This window comes from Cygnus atratus, chromosome 9 (assembly GCF_013377495.2).
Source record: "Cygnus atratus isolate AKBS03 ecotype Queensland, Australia chromosome 9, CAtr_DNAZoo_HiC_assembly, whole genome shotgun sequence".
Classification (NCBI taxonomy): domain Eukaryota; kingdom Metazoa; phylum Chordata; class Aves; order Anseriformes; family Anatidae; genus Cygnus; species Cygnus atratus.
Window position 1 is genome coordinate 15,161,723 of NC_066370.1, and position 12,460 is coordinate 15,174,182.

A 12,460-nucleotide genomic window follows, 5' to 3' on the forward strand; every position below is an offset into this window, starting at 1 on the left:
ATCCCATTTGGAGTGGGGTCTTAGTTGGAATATGCGGAACACGACCATTAGAGCAGGCCCAACAGCACGCTTGGCAGGGTGCTGCTGGGCCACAGGAGAGCAGGTTCTCTCTCTGCACACCAAGGGAGCTCACAAGACTGGGCAACGACACTCAGGAAGTGGGCACGCTTCCCGAACACAACATACCCTCACACAAGCCTATTTGCTGGGCTTGCAAGGAGCCCAGCACCCATCTGGCCATACCAGAGTGACCCCGTGGCAAGTGAGAAAGGGCACATTCCCATCTGATTCCCCACTGAGAAACTCGTTTGTCTGGGTCTAACTGGCTACGCCAAGTCCTGGGAACTGGCTCTCCTTCTATGCAAAGGGAATAGTTATTAAAATAAGCAAAGTGTAAAGGAAAGAAAAGGCTTATTCTTGGGTAATTTATTAAAACCTTCAGCACTCAAGGTCAAGTTCCATACAACTACATCATCTCCAGCTTCCTGCGCTTTTTAAAACTTGCAACGGTGGGTGGAGAAATATCTATGCTAACAGGCTTGAATATCTAAGGCCCTGAAGAAATGTTACTTAATTACACAATTACAGGAGGTGCAGAAGGGTGTGAACTGTCCTTTGGCAGTGAAGATGCAGGACAAGATCCAGCAAACTTCATAGACTCAAGGAAGTGGAAAGCAGAAGCAGCTTCGCAAATTAATATTAATGATGGCAGCAACTCCCAGGGGGAAGTGAAACCAAGCCACGAAGTTCAGGCCCAGCTTTTCAGAGCGAAGGGAATTATTCAGATTGGAGGTTTCACTTCAGCAATTATAAAAGTTGAGGCCAGCCGTAAGATTCGAGTCAGACGGACACTACCCTTAACTTAAGAGACCTCTAATTCTAGTCCGAAATCTAATATTTCGGTTTTGCAAGTTCAGGAACCTGGACTAACTGAGCTTCAGCTGAAATTTATACACACCTGAGGAGTCCCTTAGGGCAAAATCTGAATGCCATGCAAGTGAGGAGGTCACCGTGTACAACAGCCTCCACAGTGAAATTCCAAATGAAACCAACAGAGACTTCCCAAAAGAGATTTATTTTCAATATTTAAGCTCAGGGAAGGTTTTATTTTATAGAGCTCATGGCTCTGAACACTTTTTTTGGATACCTGTTGGTACAAAACAAGGTTCTGCAAGGAGGTCAGTAGGGGGCCTAACTTTGCTCTCAATGCCACCAAGAGTGACCTCAACAAAACTAGTTATGCTCCTGCAGAACACTGGGGACAAAAAGTGAACAAAAGCCAAAAGCACCCTATGCTATACAAAAAAGAATACATACTTTCACTTACAGCTAAAGGACTCCATTCTCATCTCTTTCGTACTCATAAGAATCAAGATTAGCTCTATTAAGACAATTAAACTCAAGTCAATGAAACAGGAAAGAAACGAGCATTTTTCTTTATACCTGTAATCTTTTATACTGAACTATTCAGTCACATAAGCAGACATGAAAGGTCTAGAGAAGGCCATTTAGCCAAAGAAAAGTCCCAAGATAAACCAAGATGCAAAATTTTATTCAAAATTAATGTCACACAATATAGCAACAGCCTCAGAAACACAAGAAAATGTTTTTGGTATTAAACACACAGACTACAGGGTGTTTTGAGGATTCATTTAAAATATATTGCTTTTTTCTCATTTTTTTTAAACAGGTATTATAAGAATGTCATGCACAGTGATTTTCATTAAAATTATACTTACTATATCTCAAGAAAGATTAGAAGTAGGAGCATTAACATTTCTTTGATATCAATGCCAGCGAAACACATTTTAATATCAAGGTATAAGGACTTCAATTAAGAGACTATTATGCTTCTTGGAACAGTCTGATACAAAAGGCACTGAGTCACATTCTGCAACTGATTTTTCTCTCTTCAAGAGGCTATGTAATTATTTAGCCAATAACATTTGTAGTTATGCAAGCTCATATGAAGGCAATCAACTCTCATGCTTCAAGGCATATACTGATCATCTCAAGAGGTCAGGAAGAAACTTACTCTCTCCCACATATGAAGCACAGTTCAGTTCACGGGTTACCTTATATAAATCTGTGCTTTCCCAGCTCACTGGATACCAGCCCTGCACCAGAGGTAGAAAACTGCTTGGATAGACCAATTACCTGATTCAGTAGAAAAGTCCTTGAGTCCTCATTCACATTAGATGAGCACACCATCATGTAAGCAGTCTTAATGCAAATGACAAAGGTTCAGTAAGTGCAGGAGTAGAGTAACTCAGGGTTGGAGAGTTCAAGATCTCACCCAAGCCCCTGTGCTTATGGCTTGCTATCCCTGAAAACTTAAGAGCTAGTTGCAATGCAGAGACCCACGAAGAATTGAAGCTGCTCAGTTCTGGGCCTGCTTTTCCTTACAGTGGTCAGAGCAAGTGCATCAAGGATTACATGACAAGTTCATACATGGTCTATATGCCCAGTGGCAATCCTTTTTCAAGTAAGGTTGCCTACTGCATTGCATAACCCTGGGATGTCACTGATGTACTCTAGTAATGGCACACAAGGGACACAGACGATGCTCAGCTGCACTCATCACTTAGAGCTCATGAAACAGGACACTAAAAGCGGAGAGATGCCCACATCTGCTCACATGTGCTCTCCACATCTCAAAAAGCTGCAGTTATATAGCTACCAATAGTGCATCTTTTCAATCACACAAGTGATCTGTGTGCTTGGTAGCCAGCTGGGAGAATGGAAAGGAGGAGCTCTGACAGTCACTAGGGCAGGCAGCAGCTACAACACAGGGACATGGGTAGAAACAATTCCCTTTACATTTCAGGTATGGGAATTTCCCAAGGCAAACAGTGAATCAAGCTTACCCTTCAGGGAATGAAGCTATAATATAGTGAACAGACATACATCAACTAGTTGATAAAGACTGATATAGCCTGGGTGACTGCTAAGGACCACTTAATCCATTTGGTTATTCCTCAAAAGAAAAAAGCTTACTTTTCTGAAGCACCAGAGATGAAGAATCAAGAGACAGTTGAGGGTTGGTGGCGTTTTTTTTCCCCCCAGCTGCAGAGGACAGACTAAAAGGCAACTCTAACTCTTTCAGCTCCAGGTTATTTGATGGAAAAAGTTACACGTTCAGATAATCACCTAGTAGCTGGAGAGGAAACTGAGTCACCATTAAGACCATTTTCATAAACACTCTCTTAAAAGTAAAGAATACAAACAGGAAAGACATCCCAGAGGACAGTGGGATCCAAATAAACCAATTGCTTGTTTGGAAGTCCCAGGCGTTGCATTGCCCACGATGGTACACAAGATTTCCCACAGGTCAGACCACAGGACAACTAGAGCACGAGCTAGGATCTCCTGATGAGGGGCTGTGGGTGCCTCAGACCTTCTGAGGTTTCGCCTCCCCAAACTTTCTAGTGGGTAGGCCCTGAAGTAGAGTTCTGATAGACGTTAGCGTACCCCTATCCCAGTATTTCCATATTGGCATCCACAAGCAGACAAAACCAAGATCCAGAAATAAACCTGTTTTGGAAAGACAGACTGATATTGCCAAACAATCCCACATTTGCGTTGCAGTTGAGGTTCAGATTCCCAGCTCTCATATGGAAAGGAGGAGTACTGCCTTTCTTCTCCCAAATAAAAAGGCACAACATTATCTTTTCTGTGATCTTGAAACTACTTTGTCTGGAAACTCTAGGAAGAAAGAGGCACTTGATTTGTCTAACTTTACACGAGGAACAATGGTAGAACTGCAACTCTATGAATAGTCACTGCTAGCATTTGCTTCATTATTTATATTTAATCACATTTCTGGGGGGCTCTTCTGCATCAGCCCTCCCCTCCGCTTCTATGGTAGAACAAGTCTTGTTAAGACAATGAAGGAGATATCCAGAGATGGAATACAGCTCTCAAGAGATTTCAGTGCGAGTCATCACCTGCTCAGATCACAGCTCTGCTGCCTGGAAGCAGATGATGCGATGTTCAGAGATAAGAGTCTTCTCCCACTGCATCAGGCATTCTTTCCTTGGTGGGTGGCCAGGAGGCCCGCTCTGCACTGGAAGGCGCCTTCTCTTCAGGCTGTGCCTAACCACAAGTGTGTCAGTGCTTGGTATACACCTGCTCCAAATAAATCCAGCATCAGTTGAGCTGCAGGCATAGAGGCCCCCATTAGCATCGATTCAGCCACCGACTTGCCATTCTCATGGGCTACTGATCGCTGGCATTTGTGTCTGAGCTCTGTTTCCCCAGTCACCGCTGATCTGGGCAAACACCAGCATGCAGGGAGCACTTTTCAGTAAGTTCTTCATATTTCTATCTCCCGCAGCCATGAACAGCAGCAGGTTCCCCCAGGAAAGATGCCACTGCCTGAGAACATAAGTCAAAGTACACTTCTCTACCAGCATTAGCGGCTGGTTTTCATGGGAAGACAAGCCACAGCAAGCATCATCTCAGCAGCTCCTCCCTCATCTCCAGTATATGCTCCTAGAGCCACCATCAGCAATGCCAGTATAATTCCATAGTGTGTTACTTGCCTGTTCATTATTCTTCCTTCATGCTGATCTGGGGTTGACACTTAGAGATGAAGCTTTTAAAGGATACAAATCCACCTTGTCAAGCCCCATACAAACAGCTTTCAGAGGTAGAGTTTGACACAAGCAGTGCGAGGATCTACAAGCCCTTGCTGAGAAAGTCTCCTGCACAGGAATTGCTAAGCCAATCTATTTATGGACACAAAAAGCAAGAACAATGGCCACTGACTGCAAGATTAATGGACAAGATGGGCATGGCTTAAGGCCACTTGGCTGAGTCAACTGCAACATATGCTGGCACTGCTTTCCTTTGAACTGAGGTCTGTAGTGACTAGGTAAAGTGTAATAGGCTTAATGCGTGCTCCAAAGCAACATGGTGCAAAGTTGGACAGTGTCGTTCAATCTTCCCTACAATTTTGATGCATTTTAGATCAGACCTTTTATGATTAGAAATAAAGGGAAACAATTCATGACACCAAATTAGTGGGTATTTCTACAGAAAAAATTGATCTTATATCTAGTGCCAATATAATTACTACCTCCCTCTGTCCAGCAGTACAAATACTTCAGCTACTTGCACTATTACTGCGTAACTGGCATTAAAACAGGCCCAACTGAATACCACAGACTTTAAACACCCCACCCTCTTCCATCCCCCTAGCCCATGAATACTTTAATTTAAACAAGACGAGGCATTTAAAAATTGAGACCTGCTCAGAGAAACCCTGCTGAGTTTCACAAATACAGAAGTTAACAGGAAAGAGTATTAACAGATTACAAAAACAAGAAAAAGTTACACCAGGAAAGACAACATTGTGGTTCCAGACCTCCCAATGCCACCGGCAACAGCTAAGAGATCTGTAGAAGTGTCTGTTGTTTTGGCAAACTTTGTGTCCCTTCAGGAGATTACTCTATGTACTCCCTTGCTATCAGGCTGCGTATTTGCCCCACTGCTCCTAGTCCTGCGAGCTGGGCAAAGCCACCCTGCCAGCTCGGTTTATGGATATACTGATGGTTTTTGGGGGCTGGAATGTTTTAGGATGGTATCGGTTTGTTTGGGAGAGTCTCTCCTTGAGTCCATGAGTTCACTCCTGAAGCAGGCCGAAAGGAGACTGTAGAGAAGGAACCAGAGAAAAGAAGAGATGAATTTACAGGACCCTTCATCAGACACCAAGAAAGAAACAGCCACCTTCCAACCTTCATGATCACAGTATGGACTTGACAGAGGGAATAAATAGATGTCTTTGCACCTACAGTGAGGGTATGCAATAGGCAGATTTAGAAAGCTGGAAAGCCCCAGATACAAATGAGTGCTTGGCAAGAAAGAAAACAACTATTTGATATGGAAATCAGATTTCTGTGTCCCAGTCTCATGGGCGCAAACAGTGCTCTGATACTGTTCCCAGCAGCTCTTGATAGGCTGAAGAAATATGAGAGGAAAAAAGCACTCAGCCAAATAGGAAGAAGAGACAAGCAGCTTCCACCAGGTTCATTTCAAACTTCACTTACTGAAAAAACAGAAGGTGGTGCTAGGAAAAGAGGATTGTGCCTACTGTGAAAGGGCTGTAGTGATTATTTCTCCAGTACTCCCTCTTTCAAAGCCAAGGGACTCTCTGCACTGAAGCTGAAGGGTCCCTGTGGCTGCCAGCTGACACAAAGGCAGTGCACCCTCAGAGCCAGCAAAGCGAGCACAGCACATCTTCATGGACCTAATCCCACACTTTTTTCTAGCTTACTTTCATCTTGCTAATTCTCTAGTGAGAACGCTATCCAAGTGCCTCGAGTTCACAACACATGCAAACACAGCACTACAAAAACAAACCAAGCCATGCAAAAATCCACTAGAGCTTCCACACCAAGACAGAGAACAACTAGGTGGAGGCATGAAGAATACCTTCCCTGCTGGCCTCCTCCTTGCTGTGGTAAGCACCAGACTCTTTGCAGTTCCTGTCTCAGCTGGAGCACAGGAGGCACTGGATAGCTCTGCTTTGTCACACCTCACTTATGAGGTTAATCCCCTCTCATCCGGGAAATGAGCTGTGCTGCTCGCTAGATTGAAAGGCAGCCAGTAGGTTGGTAGCTGCAGCCCCACTAACACGAAAGAAATATTTACTAGGCTGTAAGAGCCCACTGGGATATAGGAGTTGTTCTTGGTAGGCATTGGAAGACTTTGCAAACTCCCTTCTATCATGTTATTACACATTCAAATACAGGCTGTTCTGAAAACAGTGCTCAAAAGGGTAAAACCCTTTTTTGTTGAATATGAAGTAGTGTTTTCCAATAAAACCTTGGAGACTGGGTAGTTATTCCTTGACAATATTGACAGTTAATGTATTTCACAGCAGAAGATTGAAGAAACTTCCCTTCCCCATGAAAGTGTGGGCCACCTCTGGTATCTCTGAAAACAGGAATTTTCTGGTGTTTAAAACCTTTCTGTCAAGTATTTGCCAGTGGCAGACCTTGAAAAGGAAGCCTTCTAAATAAATGTGCTGCTCTTCAAATATGGGCCCCAGGATTTGGCAGTGAAAAAGGAAGAACAGAAACTGCAGAAAAAACAACAAAACACCTTCCCACCTATGATCATGAAGGTATTTGGCTTAACAGTAAATAAGAGAAAACCATGCACAAAAAAGCAAACAGAGAGGAGATGAGACAGAGAAAGATGTGGTCTGGAGCAATGTGGAGCACTGCAGTGTTTTTGATCGTCTTGCGGGACATGGATTATCACCAGATTTGTCCTTTGTATTCCAGAACTGCAAGACAGCTTTATCTGTTGGCCTGTCAAACACAATGCTGGTCTGTATGTGCCTGAGAGCTATTATACTTTTAAAAAATCTGGTTTGGGGGAAATAAATTACCTTTCACCATGATAATATCATCCTTTCTTTTTCTACTCTTCAAAAAAAAGAAAAATGCACATGTGGTTAGCTAAACCTGCTTGCACACGATTGCTCTTATGCAAGCCAGTTCCTACAAAGTACTTTTCTCTCCCCATTCTTACAGCAAGATCTCAAACTCTTAAATTTTTTTTTTTTTTGGGGGGGGGGGAGTGCAATCATATCTATTAAGTTTCTCCAGCCAAATTTGCCTTTGCCCTCAACACATTCCTTCAGAACTAAATATATACCCTGGATTATCGAGGCAAAAGCACCAGAACCCACGTGCTGATGCTTGAATGTGCATTTCAGCATGGAGGACCCTACTTGATGGCAAGCTGTCAGCAGAGACAACTACTGTACCCTTGGACAGACAGTGAAAGATTTTTTCACCCCACTCCCAGCATCCTTAAAAGCTCTTAATCTTTCTCCCGAGTATCCCAGCACACTCAACAGCCGAGAAAAATGAGTATATAACTGGACAAGTGCCAGGAGACACACCAAAAGAAGTTTCATTAAATTAAATGGCTGGACTCATGCACGCTGGTCTTAAAGGTAACGCAAATACCAACTTCAGTTGCCAGGAATCCATGCTATTGATATAAGAAGAATGAAAACAGTAATTATGGCAAAGCAACTGTCACCACCAAATGAAAGCTGTCATCTGCTGCCATCCATTTCTGCTTACAGAACCATTTCTCAACTGAAATGGCTGTAGTTCAGGTGGAGCTTTGAAGACATGCAGCTGAGTGCACAAAGGCCACAACGCCTAGCAGCTAGTAAATACAAGTTATAGTATATACAAACAGCTCAGACAACTGAATTTTATTTTATTACTTTTAAAAAGCATCTCAAAAATTGCCAAGAGCCCTTGGATGCTCCAGCCATTTCAGCACAAAGCTTTAACATCTTTATGAGACTACAGCTGACACTAAGAACACACAGGTCAAAATGTGAACATATGCAGAGATCTGGCACAAAGCCGTGGTATTGCAGAAGTCCTGAGACAAGGCCAAGGCACCGAAATAAATCCCTACAGGCTCAAATGGGACTTATGTGGTGCCTTGGCCTTGTGCTAACCTCTGCAAAGGAATGAGTTATACCCGCAGCCTCTTGACGCGTGAGCTTACCAGCAGGAACGCGTGAGATGCTAAGCACTACCGCTGGCGGCTACCTACAGCCCGGACGGCTACTTGCTGTCACCCGATACAGCAGGTGAAGCAAGACCCATGAATGACACTGCTTACAGTCTGTCTGGGAAGTCACTCTCTGAACCAGTCTCTGTAACTGTAAAGCATTAGGAGTAGGGCAAAACAGAAACCAGACACTTATTTGGCCCTTCTTCTCCCCATCCTCCTGCCACTTACACCACCCGAAGTAATCCTTGCATAGCCCTGCCAGCCAAGTTCAGACAGGGACTATGCCTGAATGCAAAGTTTCTTACACACAATGTGGAGAGTACAGTGACAAAGTACATTTTTTTGTTTAAAAAACACTTCAAAAGTGCACACAAAGAACCTTTTTTGAAGTGCTTGTTGTCTAGAAGGCAACTTCTTAAATGTTTTACCCTCAATCGTGATTTTGAGCTTCCACTGTTATAGCTCAGGAACCTACAATATTTACATTCCACCAAAAGACAGACACAGACACCAGCCCTCCAAAATCAGAAGTGCAGCAGTAGGGTCTGAGCACTTGGCCACGCTGGTGCCCACAGTCCCAGCTCTGTGCGCTTCTACAAAATGCTTTGTGAATTCCCCTGAGGAGACATGGAAAGGACTTCCACATTCACTGCCGGTTCCCACAAAGAAGATGGGAGAACAGCACAGCCCACCCTATGCTCCCCAGCTTGGTCATGCACATGTAGCGGGTAGAGAGGGACCTGCAATCAGTCAGGACCTGCACTTGGGGAAGGACTGCTTTGCCCCATTGCACAGACAGGCAGGTTGCAAAACGTGGATTTCAAACTCAATCTCTCAAGTTCTGGTCCAGAAATTTGGCTTTGTCCCAATTCCTGGCATTGATTTCTATCAGCTCTGAACACAGGGTTAACAAGCAGTTCCATACCGTTGGAAAGGATTTTTCCAGGTTAGTATGCTATGAGTGCTTAGCCGTTGGTTAAGCACCTTATCCCTATAAACAACTGCACAGAAGCCTTCTGTGTCTCTCTCCTCTCTCCCCCTTCCCCATCATCCTTACTGCAGAGGTCACTGCAAACACACCCATACTCACTGCTTCTGGAGCAAGTGCTGGTGCTGCTGTTGCTGCTGCTGCCGGTAAGTCTCAATCGTGTGCTGGGGAAGGTACTGCATAAGTTCCAGGGACTCTTTGATCTTTAGTAGCATTTCATATGTTTCTCGTCCCCTCACCTGAATCACAGGGAAAAGAGTGAAAAGAAAAACCTTAAAGGACTGCATCTAGAGTGACAGCCATCTTTGTGAGTTGTAGATTAAGTAAACAACCAGCGCAGGATGCAAATACTGTTTATACTCAATGCATAAACAGTAAACCCGCTAAGCCTGGTGCTAGAGGTACAGCAGATAAATGTTGAAGAGCTGATAATCTGACACCTCAGGCTAGTGAACATATTGGGGTTATCATCTAGCCTGATGTAAACCTACACTAACCAAAAGCATTACTTTGGTCCAATCCATTAGACAAAATATGTATTTACCTGCCTCATATCTGGTGATAAACCTTATGTGCCTTACAGAAAAAGAGTACTGAGTTTGGCTGGTAGGTTTGGTTCTCCCTTCTTCCTTAAGGGCACCATGGGGTTTCCAATTTAACTCACCTAAACATGGTCTATGGGCAAAGCAGTTCAACAGAAAGTTAGAGATCACACTTGCCCTTTCTGTTCCTACAATTAATACCGAGTATTTCACCTCTATCACTGCAGTACAATGGCAGCACATATAAAAGGCACAGTAGCATCCATCTTTGTCAGCAAAGAAGCAGAATTCAGCACATAACTCCTATAGAAAGCTCAGGAACCACAGATTCAAAAAAGCCTCAAAACTCAGTCACACCTCCAAGACAATGATCCTACCAGGACAGACAAATCCCTTGGGATATTCTTATATACATTGCACAAACCAAACTCAGGCCAAACAATGAAATTTCTTTCCACATTTTTTGTTTAGAACATGCATTTAAAATAGATATCTCTGGGGAAATAAAAGTATTCTACATACCAGTTCTAGATGCTAAACATAATTCTCTAAGATACAGGTGAGCAGCCGACTTGCCTCAAATCACTAAGGAAGATACTAAACAGAGCAAAAGCAAAGATGGAGGGAACTCACCGGTAAGTATAAGAGCTCATCATCTGGAGAACGTCTTTTTTTGATAGATGTCATCTGTATGCCATGAGTGCCTTGTCGAAAAGCTGAAAGGAACACAAAAAGCATCCCATTAAACAAAGAAAAAAGGAAAAAATGAAAAAAGGAAAAGAAGGCATCAAGTGTATGGCTAGCGCTTATGAGCTGTCAGTGGACTGGTGATCCACGACAGCACAACAAAACAAAATGAGCACAAAAAACCCACTGCAGAAATTAAGACCTCCAATTTGCCTCCTGTTAAAGTCTGCCTCTTTGCTATGCAGCCAAGTGCCATCACTGAGCATATGTAGAAAACCAAAGTTGAGTTTCTACCCTTTGTGCATCTGATGAGTGCATCTGTGCATCTGATGAGTTGTATTCCATAGAGCAGAGAGATGCCAAAGCACCTTAATCACACAGCAGGATTTATACAGAGCCTTTGTATAGATCCCCGCAGCTGGAAGACATGCTACAGCAGGAGACGCTGTCTAGAATGAGCAGGGAATGACAGCACAGTCCCAAGTGAGCAGTAAAGGTTCAAAAGCAGTTGCAGGCCCATCCAAGTACCTTGAGACTATCAGATAAACACATCCCCAACACTGGTTTTGCTGACTGGAACAGGTAACTACTACAGGCAGCACTGCGAGGGATCCCATAAACCCAGACTGTCAAATGTGCACAGATGCTGTGCACATCTGACAGACATCTAATACCCGCCTGCCTCCGAGTCCATGCACAGGAGTGCTCTGTCCCCATGGCACAAGTGCCGGGGTTGCACCTGCACCTGGTGACAGCACGATCTGCAATCTGCCCAGCTCTGCCAGCTACTTACGGCGCTTCGTACCATCACCATTCTTTGTGCTGTCAGAGACTTGCTGCTTGCGGATGCTGTCCTCATCTGCTTTGCGATCCCTGCCTGGGCAAGCGCAAATGCGGGCTTCAAAACATCGACGGCCCAAGACTTGCCCACTGTGAAGAAAGGTGAAAGAAGAAACATCAACTGATGGCTCAGACACTGTCCAGCAGCATCCCTCACACCCTAACAGGCCAAATTCACAAGCTAGTTACCTACACCTGCTTTATCCTTCCACCCCAGAACTAATGCGTCCCAATCACTGACAGCTCATCTTACACATGTTCAGTAAATACTACATAGATTGACTACAAGTCATAGAAAAAATAAGCAGAAATTCACATCTATTCACACTGATCCGGCTGTTAACTCAGACTACTACTTTGATCTTCTTAAATTGTACCTATGTATGCAGGGTGACACCTCAGTCAGAGACCTGGAGGAATCAGAATAATTTAGGCTGGAAAATACCTTCAAGATCATCAAATCCAATCATCTACCTGACCTAAAATCTAACATGACCAACCAGAATAGTTACTACCTGCTTTCCCCCCCCCCGCAAGTCTGACCATTGTCTCCATCTTCCTTACGGTTTGCATCTTCTTCCTTACAGTTTGATAGATTTGCTACATTAGAGCAAGGGCACAAAAGCACTCTGCTCAGCAGATGTGGAAGCAGGGTACCTAGCTATTTACAGGTGGGTTAAGTGGGCTAGGCATACTCATAAGACTTAAAAACTGTGCATCAAAACTTTTCATCTGCAAAAACACTCATCATTTACTCCATGTGACAGTGTAGTAAGGACAGAGTCTGAATGATTCGAACCAGACAATGCAGACAGACCCAAACTTCCCACTCCCCACTCAGAATGTC

At 43.8% G+C, this 12,460-nt stretch overlaps 1 protein-coding gene across 2 annotated transcripts in view; it reads right to left on the reverse strand.

Annotated features, from left to right (window-relative positions):
• TP63 (tumor protein p63) overlaps window positions 1-12,460 on the reverse strand; it is a 293,066-nt gene that overhangs the window by 4,833 nt on the left and 275,773 nt on the right. For both annotated transcript variants that reach the window (XM_035544952.1, XM_035544953.1), the window contains 3 exons: window positions 11,567-11,703; window positions 10,720-10,802; window positions 9,647-9,783 (listed from right to left, as the gene is read on the reverse strand). In XM_035544952.1, coding sequence (XP_035400845.1) covers window positions 9,647-9,783; window positions 10,720-10,802; window positions 11,567-11,703 — 357 coding nt within the window. The remainder of the gene's footprint in view (window positions 1-9,646; window positions 9,784-10,719; window positions 10,803-11,566; window positions 11,704-12,460) is intronic.